Here is a 23,610-nt window from a genome sequence, read left to right as displayed (position 1 = left end):
GTATTTCTGGCTAAGCTGGAACTTGAGCCTGGGACCCACTGGGGAGAGCTTCCTTAATTTTCTTTTTTTTTTTTTAAGATTTTTTTTTTTTTTGATGTGGACCATTTTTAAAGTCTTTATTGAATTTGGTACAATATTGCTTCTGTTTTACGTTTGGATTTTTGGCTGCAAGGCATATGGGATCTTAGCTCCCTGACCAGGGAACGAACCTGCACCCCCTGCATTGGAAGGCAAAGTCCTAACCACTGGACCGCCAGGGAAGTCCCTGAGCTTCCTTAATTTTCAACAAACAGTCTCCAAACTTGGAGAAAAAGAAGCTTTTGCAACAGCCAATGAAAACATGGTAAGATAAATGACAGCAGCAGTAAGGGAAATGATCCATGCTCTATTGCCAACAATAGTTATCAAGTGGTTATAAACCAGTTACAGAATTCAGGTAGAAGGAAAATTCCACAAGGCTGAATTCCTAAGAGGCAACTCTTTTCTCTTACTGACTGTGGATTATCTTAAATGGACCAGTACCCCTCCTCAGAAAGTAATGTAATACTATAAACGCTGTAGGGAGAAACTGCCCAAATGAAAGGACCAGAGATCAAATCGACAGCCTACATTTTGAGCCTACATTTTTGTTTTTTTCCTAAAAACACTTGCATATCAGGGAAATATCAAAAAATGTATCCATTAGTACACAGTTCCTCCACTGGGACCAAAGACCTTCAGAAATTTCACAGCATACACTGTTGGAAACAAGCACCAAGAGGTGCCTCTTTCTGGATGAGAGAAACTATCATCTAAGTGAGAGTGAGGCTCCTAACACAAGGAAAAGCCTCTGTTAAGGAAGTGAGGTGTGGAAGGAGGGGTACCAATGCGTGCCACAGCATCCTGGAAAGTGATCGCTGGCCCAAACCTTTCCTACTTACATGGAACAGTGGAAAGTGCCAACAGGGTTCTCACGACGGATGTCTTCATACTCCTCATATATCCCCCGCTTTTGCCTGGTGCTAACATAGTCCATCAACTCTTGGATGGTCATGGCATGGGGACCTGGGACATGCACTGAGTCCCAGTCTAAGGTCGGAGGGAGGGAGAACAGGATGATCTCATCGAAGGGATCTGGGTGGCCGTTCATCTGGGATAGAAACTGGAAATTCCAAGTGTGGAGGTCAATTTTGACGTACCCACCCAGGTTTTCTGGAAGGCACTCCCTGGGCAGGTGCTGGGTGACTTCAGATGTCTTTAATATCTGAATCTGGAAAGCCAAAAAGAACCACGTGAGTATGTGGGGAGGGAGGGGAACAAAAAGATAAAGAACAAAAGTGCTTTGGAGAATGATATGAGATTTGCTTGAAATACCTGGTAAACTTAGAAAAGGAGTAGACTGAATTTCATCTGCCTGGGAATGAAGTCCTACGAATTTCCCAGAAAAGGTTTGACTTCCCACAACGTATAGCAAATTCATTCCTGGAATTAGGGGCCCTGTTATAAACCTTATATAAACGTAGGTATAGTGAACCAAGGCTTTATACTATTTACAAGGCTTTCCAGTACCATCTCATGTGGGTATTCGCCTTTTTGACTACTAAGAATGCACGGGAAGTGGTTATTTTTGTCAACCCCATACTAAGGCAATCAATTCTAAGCCTGTTGGCTTGTGTTTTACTCACAGCTTGGTATGGACATTCTCAAAGATAGGTTTCTGTGAAAGCAAGACAAGACCAGCCTCCCAGAGGCTGGGTAGCCCAGGAAAAATGCTAGAGAAGTAATTGTAATACTTAATTCCTCTCTCTGCTTGGACACAGCCATACTGGACCAAATTAGCCTAGTTGGTTCTTTTTGGAATCTGTGTGGAATGGGAATGTTTGCCTTGCTTGCTGTTGCCTCTTCCTGGAATGCTGCTTCCTGGAATGCCCTCTTTTCCTCTTTGGCCTCTTCAAGGACGAGCTTATAGCTCAGCCTCTTCTGTGAAGCCCTCCTTGACAGTCTGAGATAACATTCTCCTCTATGTTTCTCAGAGCCACAGTTCTCTGAACATGTCTGTGTCCCCTTTCAGGACCATAAGCTCCTCAGGAATAAGGGCTATCTTACTCAACTTTTAATTCCCAGGCCCCAGAGCCTGGACTGTAAAGGTGCTCAATATATTCTGAGTTCATACATGCATGTATATACTTGTATATAATTCAAGTGTTAAGAACTTGCCTAAGGAGCCCTCTCAAAGAGTTATCTTAGGAAAGACATCTCCTACTCTGGGGTCACTAGGTCACTAAGTAGCTTCCGCAGAATCAAACATCTTTAGTTTCCCCTCTCCAACCCAAGTCGCCTCAGCTACAAAGATCTGTATTGTTATTATTCATATAATCTCATACTAAAAAAAAAAAACCCTCTGATAATATTTTACAACATTATTATCTTATTCTATTATACCAATGTTTCATATACCCTTTCTTTCAAGGGTGAGAAATGAATGAGTAAATGACTGAAACCATAATCTTTCCATCCTGGAATACTCAGTGGATGATAATAGAACCAAGATAATTTTAGACAATGCTTTGAAGTTGGGAAGCAACAAGCTGTTTTAAGAGAAAATGCCAGGAATAAAGTAAAAGAGAGATTGAGAGTCTCCTCCACCACCGTGGTGGTCAAGGGGACTGAATATTTCCAGTTGAACAAATTCAAACACCAGTTCAACTGATGTAATTATATTAGAAGTTGTTAAATATTAAAAGCCTGTAGAGCCACAGGACTAAATTTTGGAAGTAGTAGCTATCTCTAAGTCACTCATGGGACACATTCCTTCGATACTATCTGCATGCAAGGTGCTACATACAGGGGAAGTGCCCAAACTATGTCCAGGTCCTAACTCCAAGGAACTTATACAGTAAGAAAGGCAGCCTATACTGGGCTGAGTAAAGAATAAAGCAGAGAATATAAGTGAACACACTAACAGAAGCAGAAAGAGAAACAAGCCAGGAAGGTTTTTTAAAGGTAGAAAATTAATTGGCAGGTTTCAGCAGTAGAGATGGAAATGTATCTATCCCACCCCCAAATAAAATTAAGTTAGCTTCCTTTACCCTCTCCCGGACTTTGTCCTTCAGAAGGAGGCTGATGATGGAATAGGGCACTCGGAACCATATGGGTGCTCCCACAATCAGCACTTTCTTCAAACGAGCTGGAAAAGCTCCCTGCGGAGAACAATACAAGGATTTAAAAATACCAGTTAGGGCACTGCAACAGTGCCTAATGGGACCTTTGACTGTTCAAGTACAAAGTTTAGGTTTTTTGCTCTTCTCACCATTCTTACCCAGCAGGGGGAGTCTATAGCTTAATTCAGGTTTCACTTAGTAGCTAGAGAAAAAGTGGTTAAAAAGAAAGAAATGGAAGCAACCTAAATGCCCATCAACAGAGGAATGGATAAAGAAGATGTGGTACATATATATATATATATATAATGGAATATTACTCAGCCATAAAAAAAACAAAATAATGCCATTTGCAGCAACATGGATGAACCTAGAGATTGTCATACTGAGAGAAGTAAGTCAGACACAAAAAGACAAATATCATATATTGCTTACATGTGGAATCTACAAAAAGTGTACAAATGAACTTATTTACAAAACAGAAGTAGAGTCACGGATATAGAAAACAAACTTATGGTTACCGGGGATGAAGCGGGGAGAGGGATAAATTGGGAGATTGGTATTGATATATACACACTACTATATAGAAAATAGATAATAAGAACCTGCTGTATAGCACAGGGAACTCTATACTCTGTAATGGCCTATATGGGAAATGAATACAAAAAAAAAAAAGAGTGTACATATGTAGATATATCAATATAACTGATTTGTACATCTGAAACTAACACAACATTGTAAATCAACTAAACTCCAATAAAAATTTTTTAAAAAGAAAGAAAGAAATTAAAAGCTGATTTACCTTTAAAAGTAATCATGTTATGGAGAAACAGAGAAGAACAAAAGTTTGGCCTGGGACACCTCAGAATTATAGGTGAGTGTGCTGGAATCTGCACATTTAAATGCATGGGCTTTGAGTTATTTGATCTGGACCCATTTAATGACAGAGAAAGACTTCAGGACTTGTAGTTACATTAGTAAGAGATACCCTAAAGATTCTCAAGTCTTCCGGCAGATCTGAAAGAGGAATCTCAAAGGAAACTTTGATAACAGATGGATAACTCCTTACCATTTTTTCCCGTGATTATATTTCCCTGATCACATGAGTTCTCTATGATTTTTATTGTCAGCACAATGCTGCATTTTCAGAGAAAATCTTATTTGTGAAGAAAATAAATAAAATAAAAAATAAAAGTAACAATGTTATGTTGTTAATATAAGCTTTATGGATCAAAACTACTCTGATTTTTCTTGTCAGCATACATGTGTGCATCCTTAAGTTCTGATTATTAAAACTTTAAGGAACAACTAGATCACGAATAAAATGAACATGAAACATTTCTCATAATCTTTCCTTTATTCTGATATCTGTGTGTTTATAATCATTGATTTTCCACTCATCTCTTCATCTATTTACGTATTCATTCATTCAATCAATCAATATGATCTAGCGGGCACAAGGGCAAATGAGGTCTAAAAGAAAAGAGACACCCTGATCTGCACAAGGCATAAGAATGAAAAATTATTCCTTCTTAATCCATAGCTCTTAGTTTCATTTAGTTTCTCAATATTTCAGCACTTCTCATAGGCAGGGATACTGAATAATACTGGTATTCTAACTGGAAAGAAATTATTCCCAGTTAGATTATAATAGTAGTTTTAAAAAATATTTTTACTGGGCTTCCTTGGTGGCGCAGTGGTTGAGATTCCGCCTGCCAATGCAGGGGACATGGGTTCGTGCTCCGGTCCGGAAAGATCCCACATGCCGCAGAGCGGCTGGGCCCGTGAGCCATGGCTGCTGAGCCTGCGCGTCCGGAGCCTGTGCTCCGCAACGGGAGAGGCCGCAACAGTGAGAGGCCCGCGTACCGCAAAAAAAAAAAAAAAAAAAAAAATTTATTTATTTTTGGCTGCTCCTGTTTCTTCATTGTGGCACGCAGCCTTCTCTAGTTGTGCTGTGTGGGCTCCAGAGTGCACAGGCTCAGTAGTTGTGGCACATAGGCTCTCTAGTTGTAGCACGTGGGCTCTCTAGTGGCATGCAGGCTTAGTTGCCCTGCGGCACATGGGATCTTAGCTCTCCCACCAGGGATTGAACCCACGTCCCCTGCAGCGGAAGTCAGATCCTTAACCACTGGACCACCAGGGGAGTCGCCACTATAATAGTACTTTTTTTTTTTGGCTGTGTTAGGTCTTTGTTGCTGCGTGGAGGCTTTCTCTAGTTGCAGTGAGCGGGGGCAACTCTTCGTTGTGGTGCACAGGCTTATCATTGCAGTGGCTTCTCTTGTTGTGGAGCACAGGCTCTAGGCGCACAGGCTTCAGTAGTTGTGGCACACGGGCTCAGTAGTTGTGGCTCGCGGGCTCCAGAGCGCAGGCCCAGCCGCCACGGAGCACAGGCCCAGTTGCTCTGCGGCATGTGGGATCTTCCCGGACCAGGGCTCAAACCCGTGTCCCCTGCATTGGCAGGCGGATTCTTAACCACTGCGCCACCAGGGAAGTCCCTATAATAGTATTTTAAAGTATTATAATAGCATTTTAAAGTACAAAAGATAAATATAAATTATAATAGTATTTTAAAGTGTAAAAGATAAATATGAAAAAATTAGCCACCCTATAAATAATAATCAGCATAAAAGTATAATGGTAAAAAGCCTCTGGTTTATAATAGCACTTGTGCACACAAGCACCATCTCTTTCCCTGTCTCTCTCCCCCTGTAAGTCACTGGTCATACAAAAAAGATGATTTATCGTTGGTGTCTGCTACGTTTATACATACATATATAGGTATACATTTTTTTAGCCTAGGAATATACATCATAAGAAACATGCAAGACACATAATTTTAAAATCTTATTGAAAGACATAACAAAAGACTTTAAAAAAATCCATAAAACAAAACATAGCATTCCTGGACAGGAGAAGATGATGCTGTAAAGATGTCAATTCTCCAATTAATTCATTATATCCAAATTAAATCCCAAAGTGTTTTATCTTCCAGAACTTGACTGAATGACTCTAACATTCATCTAATCAAAAGATGATGATTTTTTAAAATATTTTCTCATCAGATTTATAATTTTGAATAAGTGGTTATCTCTGGGGAATGGCACTGGGGTGTGTGAGGGAGTGGTCAGAGACTTCTCCTTGAATTACTTCTTAATTGCTTTTATAATTTATAAAAACTAGTTATAAAGTTTGTTTTTAGTATGCATGTTATATATCAGTAAAAATTTAAATAAAAACACATGAAAGTGCATGTAAAAGAATAAAAGTGCAAAAAGGTCAAAACAACTTTTAGAAATAAAAGAATACAGGGAAGCTTGTTGTATAAGATATTAAACTTTATTATAAGGCTACAATAAATTAAAAAGTGAATATGTTGGTTTTGATGCCTAGATCAACAGAACAGGGAGTCCAGAAATAGACATACTTACCATATGGAAATTAAGTATAAGATAAAGGTGTTATCCCAAATGAATAGGGAAATAAATGTATTAGTTAACAAATGTAGCCAGGACAGCTATTTGAAAACAAATTATTTTGTCCATAATATTATGTACCATATATAATATGATATATTATTAAATATACTACATGTAATATAGTATATTAAAACGATAATGAAAAATTAAGAAAACATAGTAGTATGACAAAAGACACCATAAAGTTGAACAAATTATAAACTGCAAAAATGCTGGTAACACATACTTAACAATACTCTTAATATTCTTAATAACAAGTCTTGTAAATCAATGAGACAAACACTTCAATAGAAAAATGGGTAAGGACTTCCCTGGTGGCACAGTGGTTAACAATCCACCTGCCAATGCAGGGGACATGGGCTCAAGCCCTGCTCTGGGAAGATCCCACATGCTGCGGAGCAACTAAGCCTGTGCGCCACAACTACTGAGCCTGCACTTTAGAGCCCGTGTGCCAGAACTACTGAAGCCCGCGTGCCTACAGCCCATGTTCCGCAACAAGAGAAGCCACCGCTATGAGCAGCCCGCATACCACAACAAAGAGTAGCCCCCACTCGCCGCAACTAGAGAAAGCCCACGCACAGCAACAAAGACCCAACGCAGCCAAAATTAAATTAATTAATTAATTAATTTTAAAAAACTGAAGTATGAGACTGTGCATTAAACTTCTACTTGCAACTTTCATGAGAATGAGGATGTTAGGGGACTATATCTAAAATTTTACCTGCTCCCAATGACAGAGCAGTAAGTCACTAAGAAAAACATGATATGGATTTTAAGGCAACCAAACTTTTATTTCATTCTCTTTGAATTTATATAGCAAAACAACAACAAAACATCCATAGTAGTTTCATTATTTTGAACCAGATAAAGGAGGACACATTAACAGCAAAAGAACATTTGAAAAAAAAAAAGATACTACAATGTTATTATTTAAAGGAGTTCAAACAACAAAAAAAAGGATGTTATTATTTTAGAACTTCTAAATTCAAAAAAAGAGCAAAGGGAGGTGGGGTTCCCAGACTCCGTCTGGAGGAAGTGAGACTGCACCCGCTCAGGCAGTCAGAGGGAAGGGGATGGGACCGGCGGGCGGGCAGGCGGACTCGCCCTCTCAGTGACTGCACCAATCGGGTGTGCCCTACCTGCCCGCAAGTGCCCCTGGATGAGGCCGTACCACGTGCCCTGACCAGGTCTTGGTGCTCCGGCCGGGTGTCAGGCCTGTGCCTCTGAGGTAGGAGAGCCGAGTTCAGGACACTGGTCCACCAGAGACCTCCTGGATCCATGTAATATCAAACGGCGAAAGCTCTCCCAGAGATCTCCATCTAAATGCTAAGACCCAGCTCCACTTAACGACCAGCAAGCTACAGTGCTGGACACCCTATGCCAAACAACTAACAAGACAGGAACACAATCCCACCCATTAGCAGAGAGGCTGCCTAAAATCATAATAAGGTCATAGACACCCCAAAACACAGTACCGGACGCAGTCCCGCCAACCAGAAAGACAAGATCCAGCCTCACCCACCAGAACACAGGCACCAGTCCCCTCCACCAGGAAGCCTACACAACCCACTGAAACAACCTTAGCCACTGGGGGCACACACCAAAAACAACGGGAACTACGAACCTGCAGCCTGTGAAAAGGAGATCCCAAACACAGTAAGTTAAGCAAAATGAGAAGACAGAGAAACACACAGCAGATGAAGGAGCAAGTTAAAAACCCTACAGACCAAACAAATGAAGAGGAAATAGGCAGTTTACCTGAAAAAGACTTCACAATAATGACAGTAAAGATGATCAAAAATCCTGGAAATAGAATGGAGAAAATACAAGAAATGTTTAACAAGGACCTAAAAGAACTAAAGAGCAAACAAACAATGATGAACAACACAATAAATGAAATTTAAAATTCTCTAGAAGGAATCAATAGCAGAATAACAGAGGCAGAACAACGGATAAGTGACCTGGAAGATAAAATAGTGGAAATAACTACCACAGAGCAGAATGACGAAAAAAGAATGAAAAGAATTGAGGACAGTCTCAGAGACCTCTGGGACAACATTAAACACGCCAACATTTGAATTATAGGGATCCCAGAAGAAGAGGAGAAAAAGAAAGGGACTGAGAAAATATTTGAACAGATTATAGTTGAAAACTTCCCTAATATAGGAAAGGAAATATTCAATCAATCCCAGGAAGCACAGAGAGTCCCATACAGGATAAATCCAAGGAGAAACATGCCAAGACACATAATAATCAAACTATCAAAAATTAAATACAAAGAAAGAATATTAAAAGCAGCAAGGGAAAAAAAACAAATAACACACAAGGGAATCCCCATTAGGTAACAGCTGATCTTTCAGCAGGAACTCTGCAAGCCAGAAGGGAGTGGCAGGACATATTTAAAGTGATGAAAGAGAAAAACCTACAACCAAGATTACTCTAGGCAGCAAGGATCTCATTCAGATTCGACGGAGAAATTAAAACCTTTACAGACAAGCAAAAGCTAAGAGAATTCAGCACCGCCAAACCAGCTTTACAAAAAAAGCTAAAGGAACTTCTCTAGGCAGGAAACACAAGAGAAGGTAAAGGCCTACAATAAAAAACCCAAAACAATTAAGAAAATGGTAACAGGAACATACATATTGATAACTACCTTAAATGTAAATGGATTAAATGCTCCAACCAAAAGACACAGATTGGTTGAATAGATACAGAAACAAGTCCCGTATATATGCTATCTACAAGAGACCCACTTCAGACCTAGAGACACATACAGACTGAAAGTGAAGGGATGGAAAAAGATATTCCATGCAAATGGAAAATCAAAAGAAAGCTGGAGTAGCAATTCTCATATCAGACAAAAGAGACTTTAAAATAAAGACTATTACAAGAGACAAAGAAGGACAGTACATAATGATCAAGGGATCAATCCAAGAAGAAGATATAACAATTGTAAATATTTATGCACCCAACATAGGAGCACCTCAATACATAAGGCAAATGCTAACAGTTATAAAAGGGGAAATCAACAGTAACACAATCACAGTAGGGGACGTTAACACCCCACTTTCACCAATGGACAGATCATCCAAAATGAAAATAAATAAGGAAACACAAGCTTTAAATGATACATTAAACAAGATGGACTTAATTGACATTTATAGGACATTCCATCCAGAAACAACACAATACACTTTCTTCTCAAGTGCTCATGGAACATTCTCCAGGATAGATCGTATCTTGGGTCACAAATCAAGTCTTGGTAAATTTAAGAAAACTGAAATCGCATCAAGTATCTTTTCTGACCACAACTCTATGAGACTGGATATCAATTACAGGAAAAAAATCTGTAAAAAATACAAACACATGGAGGCTACACAGTACACTACTAAATAACCAAGAGATAACTGAAGAAATCAAAGAAGAAATTTAAAAATACCTAGAAACAAATGACAATGAAAACACAACAACCCAAAACCTATGGGATGCAGAAAAAGCAGATCTAAGAGGGAAGTTTACAGCAATACAAGAAACAAGAAATATCTCAAATAAGCAAACTAACCTTACACCTAAAGCAATTAGAGAAAGAAGAACAAAAAAAATCCCACAGTTAGCAGAAGGAAAGAAATCATAAAGATCAGAGCAGAAATAAATGAAAAAGACATGAAGGAAACAATAGCAAAGATCAAAACAACTAAAAGCTGGTTCTTTGAGAAGACAAACAAAATTGATAAATCATTAGCCAGACTCATCAAGAAAAAAGGGAGAGGACTCAAATCAATAGAATTAGAAATGAAAAAGGAGAACTAACCACTGACACTGCAGAAATACAAAGGATCATGAGAGATTACTACAAGCAACTATATGCCAATAAAATGAACAACCTGGAAGAAATGGACAAATTCTTAGAAAAGCACAACCTTCCGAGACTGAACCGGGAAGAAATAGAAAATATAAACAGACCAATCACAAGCACTGAAATTGAGACTGTGATTAAAAATCTTCCAACAAACAAAAGCCTAGGACCAGATGGCTTCACAGGCAAATTCTATCAAACATTTAGAGAAGAGCTAACACCTATCCTTCTCAAACTCTTCCAAAATATAGCAGAGGGAGGAACACTCCCAAACTCATTCTACGAGGCCACCATCACCCTGATGCCAAAACCAGACAAAGATGTCACAAAGAAAGAAAACTACAGGCCAATATCACTGATGAACATAGAGGCAAAAATCCTCAACAAAACAGTAGCAAACAGAATCCAACAGCACATTAAAAGGATCATACACCATGATCAAGTGGGGTTTACCTCAGTAATGCAAGGATTCTTCAATATACGCAAATCAATCAGTGTGATAAACCATATCAACAAATTGAAGGAGAAAAAGCATATGATCGTCTCAACAGATGCAGAAAAAGCTTTTGACAAAATTCAACACCCATTTATGATAAAAACCCTCCAGAAAGTAGGCTTAGAGGGAACTTACCTCAACATAATAAAGGCTATATATGACAAACCCACAGCCAACATTGTTCTCTACGGTGAAAAACTGAAACCATTTCCTCTAAGATCAGGAAGAAGACAAGGTTGTCCACTCTCACCACTATTATTCAACATAGTTTTGGAAGTTTTAGCCACAGCAATCAGAGAAGAAAAAGAAATAAAAGGAATCCAAATCGGAAAAGAAGAAGTAAAGCTGTCACTGTTTGCAGATGACATGATACTGTATGTAGAGAATCCTAAAGATGCTACCAGAAAACTACTAGAGCTAATCAATGAATTTGGTAAAGTAGCAGGATACAAAATTAATGCACAGAAATCTCTTGCATTCCTATACACTAAGAACGAAAGATCAGAAACAGAAATTAAGGAAACACTCCCATTTACCATTGCAACAAAAAGAATAAAATGCCTAGGAATAAACCTACCTAAGGAGACAAAAGACCTGTATGCAGAAAACTATAAGACACTGATGAAAGACATTAAAAATGATAAAACAGATGGAGAGATGTACCATGTTCTTGGATTGGAAGACTCAACATTGTGAAAATAACTATACCACCCAAAGCAAGCTACAGATTCAATGCAATCCTTATCAAACTACCAATGGCATTTTTCACAGAACTAGAACAAAAAATTTCACAATTTGTATGGAAACACAAAAGATGCTGAATAGCCAATGCAATCTTGAGAAAGAAAAACGGAGCTGGAGGAATCAGGTTCCCTGACTTCAGACTATACTACAAAGCTACAGTAAATCAAGACAATATGGTACTGGCACAAAAACAAGAAATTTAGATCAATGGAACAGGATAGAAAGCCCAGAGATAAACCCATGCACATATGGTCACTTATTTTTGATAAAGGAGGCAAGAATATACAATGGAGAAAAGCCAGCCTCTTCCATAAGTGGTGCTGGGAAAACTGGACAGCTGCATGTAAAAGAGTGAAATTAGAACATTCCCTAACACCATACACAAAAATAAACGCAAAATGGATTAGAGACCTAAATGTAAGACCAGACACTATAAAACTCTAAGAGGAAAACATAAGCAGAACACTCTATGACATAAATCACAGCAAGATCCTTTTTGACCCACCTCCTACAGAATGGAAATAAAAACAACAATAAACAAATGGGACCTTATGAAACTTAAAAGCTTTTGCACAGCAAAGGAAAACATAAACAAGACGAAAAGACAACCCTCAGAGTGGGAGAAAATATTTGCAAATGAAGTAACTGACAAAGGATTAATCTCTAAAATTTATAAGCAGCTCATGTAGCTCAGTATCAAAAAAACAAACAACCCAATCCAAAAATGGGCAGAAGACCTAAACAGGCATTTCTCCAAGATATACAGACTGCCAACAAAGAAGATATACAGACTGCCAACAAACACATGAAAGGATGTTCAACATCATTTATCTTTAGAGAAATGCAAATCAAAACTACAATGAGGTAACACCTCACACCAGTCAGAATGGCCATCATCAAAAAATCTACAAACAATAAATGCTGGAGAGGGTACGGAGAAAAGGGAACCCTCTTGCACTGTTGGTGGGAATGTAAATTGGTACAGCCACTATGGAGAACAGTATGGAGGGTCCTTAAGAAACTAAAAATAGAACTACCATACGACCCAGCCATCCCATTACTGGGCATATATCCTGAGAAAACCATAATTCAAAAAGAGTCACATACCACAATGTTCATTGCAGCTCTAGTTACAATAGCCAGGACATGGAAGCAACCTAAGTGTCTATCGACAGATGAATGGATAAAGAAGATGTGGCACATATATACAATGGAATATTACTCAGCCATACAAAGAAACAAAATTGAGTTATTTGTAGTGAGGTGGATGGGCCTAGAGTCTGTCACACAGAGTGAAGTAAGTCAGAAAAAGAAAAACAAATACTGTATGCTAACACATATATATGGAATCCAAAAAAAAAAAAAACGTTCTGAAAAACCTAGGGGCAGGATAGGAATAAAGATGCAGACATCGATCCTTTTGTAGTTCATAAGTGTGATGACTGGGTGTTCACGCGCTTGTGTGACATGTGCCTCCTTCCAACCTTGTGGCACATTACCCATCTGACATGAAAAAAAAAGATGCAGACATAGAGAATGGGCTTGAGGACACGGGGAGGGGGAAGGGTAAGCTGGGACAAAGTGAGAGAGTGGCATGGACATATATACACTAACAAATGTAAAACAGATAGCTAGTGGGAAGCAGCCACATAGCTCAGCGAGATCAGCTCGGTGCCCTGTGACCACCTAGAGGGGTGGGATAGTGAGGGTGGGAGGGAGACGGAAGAGGGAGGAGATATGGGGATATATGTATATGTACAGCTGATTCACTTTACTATAAAGCAGAAACTAACACACCATTGTAAAGCAATTATACTCCAATAAAGATGTTAAAAAAAAAGAGAAAATTTATGGAATGCAGTACTGGGATGGCTGAAGGAAATAGATACGCGTATTTCTTGGTGACAGTGTAAATTTTTTTCCACTTTTATGGAGGGTAACCTAGTAATGTATAAGAGAGATTAAGAATATTCATAATCTTTAGCCAAATAATCCATGTCTTAGAAATACCTTCTTAAAATAATTTAAAAGAAAAAGCTTAAATGATCATAATAGTATTATTTAAACCTGAAAACAATATGAATAATACAGAAAGATGGTTAGATGATTAAACTGTCTGTGATATATTAACTTACCAGGTTATTGTGACTCTGTTAAAACAGAAACAGAAAGCCTATTTTGTGGAAAGGAGGGACTATTTAGTATGCAAAACTGGAAAAAAATTAGCTATCCATATGGAAAAAAAAGTCAGATTCCTACATCTCATACCATACTCAAAAATCAACTCCAGATGGATTAAGGTCTTAAATGACAAAAACAAAATTTTAAATTTTTAAAAGAAAATAGCTTCTCAAAAAGTTAAACATAGAACTACCACATGATCCAACAATTCCACTTCTAGGCATATACACAAAAGAACTGAAAGCAAGGACTGAAACAGATGCTGTAACACCAATGTTCATAGCACCATTATTCACAATAGCCAAGAAGTGGAAAGAACCCAACTGTTTGACAGATGAATGGATTAACAACACGTGGTATATACATACAATAAAATATTATTCAGCCTTAAAAAGGAATGAAATTCTGATACATGTTACAATATGGATGAATCTTAAAAATATTATGCTAAGTGATCAGACACAAAGGACAAATGCTGCATGATTCCACTTACATGAGGACCTAGAATAGGCAAATTCATAGCGACAGAAAGTAGAATAAAGGTTACCAGGGGCTGTGGGGCAGGGTGGGGATATATTGATTAATGGGCACAGAGTTTCTGTTTAGGATGATGAATAGTTTTGAAAATGGACAGTGGTGATGGGTTGCATTGTGAATGTACTTAATGCTACTGAATTGTACACTTAAAATGGTTAAAATGGTAAATTTTGTTATGTATATTTTACCACAATAAAAAAAATCACTAAAAACATTAATACACATGGTGGAATCAGTGGTACAGCAGTAAAATAAAATAAAATAGCTAATATATTTTTTCTGACTTTGGAATAGGGAAGGATTTACAATGCAAAACATATTAAGCAGAAAATAAAATGCAGACTCATTTAATCATACTAAAACTAAGAACTTATGTTAGTCAAAAGGACTGTACAAAAAGTGAAAAAACAAGCTATAAACTGAGACAGTATATGTATGTACATATACACACACACAGAGAAATAGATTAGTACAAAACTACATAAATGGATGATAGGAAAATAGGTAAAAGCCATAAACAGGCATTTTGCAGCAGAAGAAAACATATGGCCAATAAATATATGAAGGCATACTTAATCTCACTAATAAGAGAGAGGTAAGTTATACCACAAGATACCATTTTATACCCACTCGATTGGGAAAAATTAAGAAGTGTGACATTATCATGTATTGGAGAGGATGTAGAAATTTTACACATGGCAGGTGGGTACAACCACTTAGGAAAATAATTAAACACTATCTTATAAAACTGAATCTTCCCAGACCTTACGACACAGTAATTCTACTCCTAGATGTATACTCTAGAGCATGCATTTTCTTTTCTTTTCTTTTCTTTTTTTAATATTTATTTATTTATTTTGGCTGCACCAGGTCTTAGTTTTGGCATGCAGGATCCTTTGTTGCGGCATGTGGGTTCATAGTTGTGGCATGCGGGCTTCTTAGTTGCAGCATGTGCACTCTTAGTTGCGGTATGCATGCGGGATCTAGTTCCCCAACCAGGGATCAAACTCGGGCCCCCAGCAGTGGAAGTGCGGAGTCCTAATCACTGGACCACCAGGGAATTCCCCTAGAGCATGCATTTTCAATAGAGGTGATATCACACCCAAGGGGGTGAAATTATTCTGAGGAGAGTGGGGAATGGGAAAAACAACCCAAACATACACACTCTTTTTGTGCATAAAGCATAGATATATGTTCAGTACATCAAGATATATATATTAATACATTCAGTACATGAAGATATATACATTATATCTGTGGTATTAAAATTTCATTAGAAGAACAACAACTGGGGGTGGGGGGAGTCTAAAAAAGACTCCTTAGTGAGGCAATAATGAAAAAATGGTTGAGAAACACTGCCCTAGAGATATTCTTGCACATATGCACCAGAAGACATGTATAAAAATGTTCATAGCAGCATTGTTCACAATAGCAAAAATCAGAAAATGACCCAAAGAGCCATCAAAAGAAGTAGATAAATAAACTGGTGTATTCATCAATGGATGAGGAATTAAAAGGTATAAATCCTTCACCCATCAATAAAAAGGAATGAATCAAAGCTAAATGCCACAATAGGAATTTTAGTAATACAATCACAAGTGAAGTCCCAGAAAACAACATGCAGTATAGTACTCTCTTTATATAATTTCTGTTGTAAAGCTGTAATAGTAAATAAACACTTCTAAACATCTAGTTCCACAGTACTCCCAAGTGAGGTCCTGGAACAAAGACTGCACAGACTCCTACAGGACTTCCCTGGTGGTCCAGTGGTTAAGACTCTGCGCTGCCAATGCAGGGGGCATGGGTTCAATACGTGGTGGGGGAACTAAGATCCCACATGCCACACAGTTTGGCCAAAAAAAAAAGACTACACAGACTCCTCGATCAATGTTTTTCCAACTGCAGGTTGTCACTCAGTGGGTCCTGAAATCAATTTAGTAGGTTATGACTAACATTTTTAAAATGTTATAGAACAGAATAATCAAAATGATTGTACAGAGTAAAAGTAAAGCTTGTTTTGTGAAACTTTTTGTTTTATAAATATGTACACACACATACATACACCTGTATGCTCAAATTCTGAAATCTAAACAGCTCTGAAAGCCACTAGTTTCTTTTGTAAGTTTGGTGCAAAAATTCATGGGACAGCAAAATCTGACCTGAAATCCCATAAGCTATTTATAACCTTTGTTCTTCTCCAAAGGTTATGATATGAATAATACATTTCATTGCAGAAATATTTCATATTAAAGTGACATACAGACCATATTATCTTTTAAAGTTTAAAATATTAAATAATATCTCTGAACCTAAGAGTTTGAGGTAAGAGATTAAGAACCTATCTATGTATATAACTTTGCATGTATATGTATAGTTAGTGTACATATATTGATATTATTGTACACTAAGTTGCAATGTAAAACATATTTCTGACTAGGTTGAGACAAAAAGTCTGCAAGTTACTGGTTAGGTGACATTTTTCATAGACAATGGCCATACCTAGGCTTCATTAATTCTTATTCTACAAAACTCCCGGAAAGAGGGCTTCCCTGGTGGCACAGTGGTTGAGAGTCCACCTGCTGATGCAGGGGACACGGGTTCGTGCCCCGGTCCGGGAAGATCCCACATGCCGCGGAGCGGCTAGGCCCGTGAGCCATGGCCGCTGAGCCTGCGCGTCTGGAGCCTGTGCTCCGCAATGGGAGAGGCCACAACAGTGAGAGGCCCACGTACCGCAAAAAAAAAAAAAACTCCCGGAAAGAGACATCCCACCTTTATGACTCAGTGTTCCTGTGTATTTTATTTTAATTCCTCCCACTTTACTTTTAAGATTGTTTCTTGTTCTGAGGAAGCTGATATTGGTCATCATTTACAGGTGACCTTTAAACTGAACACAATGTCTGAAGTTTACATCATTCCTAAATCTCATAAAGAATAGAAAAAAATCACCCTAACCATTGAAGGGGGGTTGAAAGGGCCATTTCACAGCCTTACCTTCAGCAAGTTTAGGACTTTCTTGCCAAGATCCAGCTCAAAGTTGGCATAATTAGAACCGCACATGTCATAGATAAACACCAGTCCATTCCTCTGAGTTTCAAAGCTGTAAAGCAACCATTGAATGAAAACATTTATAAGTAATAAGATGGATGAGGTAAATTGAAAACCTGGGTCAAAACAAAGACACAGAGAATGTGGGACACATCTGGGACTGAAATAATTGCCTTCCTGAACTGGCCTGAACTTTTGTGACTGGCCTTACAAGAAGAATTTATAATAAGAAATATATATTTGGTCTTTGACCCTGTTTCCTGGCAAACTTCCTAAAACTTAGAATTTCCAGGAGTGCGAGGAAGGCATCCATTGCTATATTAATGAGGTGACTTTTAGAATGCCCTTAGATCATCTAAGGATGGGGGCTGGTTGCCAGAGGAACCAACCACATGACTAGAAAGGGTTGGGAGTTGGGACTTCCAGTCCCATCCCCCCCACACACACTCAGGAAGGGTTGTGGGGCTGGAGATTGAGCTCAGTCACCAATGGCCAATGATTTAATCAATCATGCCTTGTAATGAATGAAGCCTCCACAAAATACCAAAAGGATGAGATTTGGAGAATTTCCAAGTTGATGAACACATGCAGGTGCAGGGAGTGTAGCTCTCTCAGAGAGGGAATGGAAGCTCCATGCCCCTTTCCCCATACCTTGCCCTCTATGCACCTCTTCCATCTGGCTGTTCCTGAGTTATACCCTCTTATAATAAATTGGTAACCTATTAAAGTATAACATTTGAGTCTGTGAACCGTTCTAGCAAATTAATCGAACCCAAGGAGGGGGCATTGGAACCTCTGATCTATGGTCAGAAGCAGAGGTGACAACCTGGACTTGCCACTGGAGTCTGAAGGGGGCAGGGGACAGTCTTTTAGGACTGAGCCTTTAACCTGTGTGATCTGAGGCTATCTCCAGGTACATAGTGTCAGAGTTGAAATGAACTGCAGAACACCCAGTTTATGGGGGAGAATTGCTTGGTGGTATGGAGGGAATACCCCACATGTTGGAATTGGAATTATACTTATTGATGCATATTTATCCAGATTCATCAAGTACCAAACTCACAGGCTGAGAATGTTCCAGAGCATCTAGGTTATCAAAATTTGAACTGTTTCCTCCTATATCTCTGAATCTGCCTATCCAAATTCTATACCATTCTATGTTCAACTCAAAAGCTTCCTCTTCTATGAAGGTGCCCCTGATAATTGTCACCAAATGCACTACCATCCTTCACCCACTTGAAGCCCCATAAATCTTTCTGTGGATTTTTCTTGTGGCTCTTAATGTACTCCCACCTTGTGTAGCCATCTGAGTCTCTCCTAGAGGGCCCAAACAAAAGTTTACCTCATAACCCTCAACAGTCCCCAGCACAGTCCTTGCAAACAGATACATAATAAATGGTCACAGATTTGTAATTCAGTGGGCTAGAGCCCATCACTAAAAAAATACTTTAGGCCCATAGAAAACTGTAAAGCAAAATTCTAAGCTCAATGATGGTGTATCTGTCTCTTATGACTTTAATGGAGGAAGAGAATAAACCCACAAATGGCCTTTGGAAGGCATGTTAAAAAGTAGATTAAGAGGTGGTGAGCCTATTCCCAGATTGAGGTTAGGAACATGTGAAGATACAAAAAGTATTACTCAATCCCATCTTCTTAATTCCTAAAGATTTCTCAAAGCTGCACTCTTCCACCAAGCCCGATCCTTACCTGCTCCTGATCTGCACACCTAAATGGTTGTTCAGAATAAATGATTTGATTGGACTACTCACTGATGATAGCAACAGTTTTCACATTTATTTACAATTGAGAAAACTTTTTGACACAAAACACATTCTTGAAATCATAAGTCTCAATGTTATTTTGTATCTGTATTTTTTTTTGCATCACCTCCTGGAAGCCTCCGTATCTTCATCCTTTCAACAGAATACAAGGCGGAAGCACCTACCCATGAAGCAGCATTTCAAAAATCTCTTAAGTAGGGCTTCCCTGGTGGCGCAGTGGTTAAGAATCCGCCTGCCAATGCAGGGGACAAGGGTTCAAGCCCTGGTCCGGGAAGTTCCCACATGCCACAGAGTAATGAAGCCCGTGCGCCACAACTACTGAGTCTGCGCTCTAGAGCCCGCGAGCCACAACTACGGACGCCCGCATGCCTAGAGTCTGTGCTCCGCAACAAGAGAAGCCAATGCAATGAGAAGCCCACGTACCGCAACGAAGAGTATCCACCACTCTCCGCAACTAGAGAAAGCCCGCACGCAGCAAGGAAAACCCAATGCAGCCAAAAATAAATTAATTAATTTAAAAAATCTCTGAAGTAGACCCAAGTTTCTCCAGCAGACTTAATTTCAAATGGCCCTTAACATGATAAAGTGAGTGCTAAATCTTGTCTCCTTTTTTCATGACCCCAGAGAGACTGATTCACCAAGATCAAAGATTCTGTTCAATGAGTGGCACAGTCATTGAGTAGACTATCCAGATCTAGAGACTTCCCTTTTCTCCACAAGCTCAACAGGGGCCAAACTCAAAGAATTACAGGTTTTCCCCTCACAGCTCCAGCCTGCGGCAGGACACTAAAACAAAGAGAAGTCAGTGCCAGGGGAAATAGAATTTAATCAAAAGAAGCTATGATGCATAATGATGCAAGTTCTATATTCATAGACCTGAAATTGCTCATCCTTTGAAGGCACATGAAATAAATACAAATGCAATAGCATTTTCACTTTTCTGGGTACAGAAGATGAGGTTTACAATAATAGCGCTAGTTCCCTACTAAGAATAATTGCTTCCCTACCCTATTGAGTTTGATTCCCGAGCTAGGATGTTACTGGGAACACCAAGATTACCACAGTCCCTGACATTTGTTTCAAAATAATCTAGGGTAAAGGGGTGGGTGAGGGGCTTTCAATGAAACAAGATTGGTTACAGATCACTTTGAAGAAGACGAATGAAAGGCATGTGAAAGTTAATGACACCACTTCCTCTCCACCATGGAGATTTGGGAATTTCCCATTATATAATGTTGAAAAGAAGGTTCCCTGCCCTCCTGGAGCTTACCATCTACCGGTAGATGAAAAAAACATCCATATAAGACAAATGACATCATAAGGCCATGTATAATTAAATATGAAATGATTGGTATTAATAATAACTGCGATTGAAGTCAGAGTAAAAAGAATTTTATGACAAGTTGGAGTGGTGAGGGAACCAGTCACAGAAGTTGGGCCTTAAAGAAAGGGGAAGATTAAGTGAAGAGGAAGGGTTTCCTCCTCTTCCATTCTGGTTCACGGTAACAAAGGAAAACAAGATTTTCTATTCATTAGTGAGAATATTTCATTCAGAAAAAAAAGGGTTCACATTGGGCTTCCCTGGTGGCGCAGTGGTTGAGAGTCCGCCTGCCGATGCAGGGGACGCGGGTTCGTGCCCCGGTCCGGGAAGATTCCGCATGCCGCGGAGCAGCTGGGCCCGTGAGCCATGGCCACCGAGCCTGCGCGTCCGGAGCCTGTGCTCCGCAACGGGAGAGGCCACAACAGTGAGAGGCCCGCGTACCACAAAAAAAAAAAAAAAAAGGTTCACATTTACTTACCTTACATGCACCCTCTGAATAATGAGGAGTCACTGAGGGTTTTTAAGAAAGGGATGGACATCACGAGAACAAAGTTTTAATTACATTTACCTGTGTGGTATTCCTATGGGATTCAATACTCACACTAGAAAAAGCAACCTTTGGCCACTGTCATGCCTACACAAGAGCTCTGACTCTCTAAGCTGCTCAAAGAGGAAGGCAATGCTAAATTTTCTGGTAAAAGAGCCTTCCATTCATTCCCGAGCTAAAGAAACATTTCAAAGGGAACTATACTCTAGAAATTATGCCTGAAGACCAAGCATAAGAAAGAAGAACTGAGAAATTCCACATTTCTGACTGGCTGCTGACCGCTGGCCCTCTCTCCCTAGTAACTTCTCTTTTTCAGAATAATGCTGTGTGTGTAGTTTGGATATATCTCTCACCGAACACCACCAGCAGAAGCTAAGTATATGAAAGTATTAACATTAACAAGGCAGCAACAAGTGAACTAGACAGAGAGCCCTGCTTCAGACAATCCTTTGGCTATTCCCATCCTCTAAGTCCAGAAGTATGACTGAAGTGCACAGTTGTCTCTCACTATCTCTGGTCTTAGCCCTCGATATATCACATCTAACCCAGAGGACCAGCCAATGACATTGAGAGCAATAACAAACTGTAAATGGCAAGCACCAGGGAAAAAAGAAAGTAAAAGAGGAAGACAACATAGTAGGGTACAAATAGCTCTGACCAAGAGTGAAGAAACCAGGATCTTAGACCAGCTGGATCAATATGTGATGACTGTAAAAGAGCCACAAAACTTCTTGGGGCTTCAGTTTCTCTGTCTATAGAACAGTGATGATACTACTTACCTAAGAGCAGGGAAGGAGACATGACCTGAGTTGGTTCTTTTGGCTTATGCACCTATTTATAAAAATGATTTTGCTTAACTTATACTCTTGGACTCCTCTCTCCTGAATGTTGAGTCTCAAAATCCTCTGCATTATTCCTATTTTACAGACAAAGAAACTGAGGTCCCACAGGGTCTTCAACATCAGGGGAGAATGATCGGAAAGAACCAGCACAGGTCATCTCACCTTCACTCCCTTTCAATAACGTCATTCTCAATACACTAAGAATTGCTAGTTAACTAGCTTTCTCAGCTTCTGTTACCCTGAAATACAGCCAAGCAGGTCAAGATGCAGAATACCCATCATCTGCATAGTACCTGGAAACATGCCAAGCCCTAAAAACATGGAATGTTTTCCATTCATAGCACTGCCCAGGGCACATCCTAGGAGCATAGAGAATGCACTGCTGAGTTTAATCAAATCAAACAGTGTCACTTTCCCATCTGGATGTAGAACACCCAAAAGATAATTTCCATGCTCACCTATCCACAGCTCTGTCTAGCAAGTAAAACAGAGCCTGAAGTACCACATGTTGGACTGACTTGTGGGGATGATGTAATCTGGCAGTGAAGAGGGCAATGGAGGCTCCTGTTGGGTCCCGAACATTCTAGAGCAAACAAAACAAGAAATATTTAGAAATCAAATAGAAAATCACAGAAATCACGAAGCCCTCTTATCCTGCACAAAGGTTTGTTATGAAGAGAATAGATGCTGATAATACTTCTCTGACTTGCATCAATTGCTCCAGAAAAGGAAGAAAGCTTTTTATCATCCCATGTCTGATTCTCAGCACCCCCTGGATTCCTTCCCCCTGTGGTAGGAAAAAACCACATTCTCTTAACTCTTCAATTACAGAGAAATTAAACAATGGTCTACACTGGCTGCCTAGCTAATTTTCCCAGGCAGGATAGCAAAGAAATAAGCAACAGGAGAAATCCATAGACTATAACAATGGTTTCTATACTCTGCCTTAAAAGTACTGCTGGATACTTACTGGAAAGGCTGTGGTCTCTAAGTGGAGAGAGCTTGCATTAAATAAGGAAGGATGGGCCTCTGACACATTTTATACCCATCCCAAAGGCCTTAACTAACCTTAATGGACCAGTGAAGAAACTTTTCTAAATGTACTGTACAACTGATTTTCAATTATTTCAATTATTACTAGAATAATTTTATGCCAAACTTCACATCTGCTCTCCACTGTTGAGACTCTCTGATTCAGGATAAGATATCTAGGAACAAAGTCCAAAGAGAACAGCTACACAAGAAAATAACAAGATACTACAAGAGGGGTTCATTAATACTCACTAAGATGGTGAATTTTCCACTAAGGATCTCAGAACGGAGAGGTTCCTCATGAGGTTTCAGCTTCACAATGCCCTCCTTCCTTCGTGTTTCCTGAAAATAAAAAAAGCAAGATGAATTAATATAAAAATACTGTACACCCATGACAGCTTTATGTAACCACCAAATCTCAGAGATAAGGGATTTTGGAAATCAGCTTACTGAATCATGAATTCCTTTGTAACCCCCCTCTAGGCCAACTGAGTGTTGTCAGAATTCTTGTCCAATGCCAGCTTATCAGCCTCTTCGGGCTTAGGTTTTTTCTTTGAATCAGTGAGAATCCTAACCCTGAAGACCAACCACTATATATCAATCATTACAGTGCAA

The 23,610-nt window shown here is 39.3% G+C and overlaps 1 protein-coding gene and 1 non-coding gene across 3 annotated transcripts in view; one reads left to right on the top strand and one right to left on the bottom strand.

Moving 5' to 3' along the window:
• Positions 1–23,610, bottom strand: part of PTPN9 (protein tyrosine phosphatase non-receptor type 9) — an 80,067-nt gene that overhangs the window by 19,183 nt on the left and 37,274 nt on the right. For both annotated transcript variants that reach the window (XM_004276328.4, XM_033440109.2), the window contains exons 3-7: positions 23,248–23,337; positions 22,422–22,546; positions 17,419–17,524; positions 3,069–3,179; positions 921–1,249 (exon numbers count right to left, since the gene is read on the bottom strand). In XM_004276328.4, coding sequence (XP_004276376.1) covers positions 921–1,249; positions 3,069–3,179; positions 17,419–17,524; positions 22,422–22,546; positions 23,248–23,337 — 761 coding nt within the window. The remainder of the gene's footprint in view (positions 1–920; positions 1,250–3,068; positions 3,180–17,418; positions 17,525–22,421; positions 22,547–23,247; positions 23,338–23,610) is intronic.
• Positions 13,124–13,218, top strand: LOC117203852 (small nucleolar RNA U13). The gene has a single exon (XR_004486799.1). It is a non-coding gene; the product is annotated as a small nucleolar RNA U13 (small nucleolar RNA).

Source organism: Orcinus orca, chromosome 2 (genome assembly GCF_937001465.1).
Source record: "Orcinus orca chromosome 2, mOrcOrc1.1, whole genome shotgun sequence".
NCBI classification, from domain to species: domain Eukaryota; kingdom Metazoa; phylum Chordata; class Mammalia; order Artiodactyla; family Delphinidae; genus Orcinus; species Orcinus orca.
This window is presented reverse-complemented; position numbering and strand designations above follow the sequence as displayed.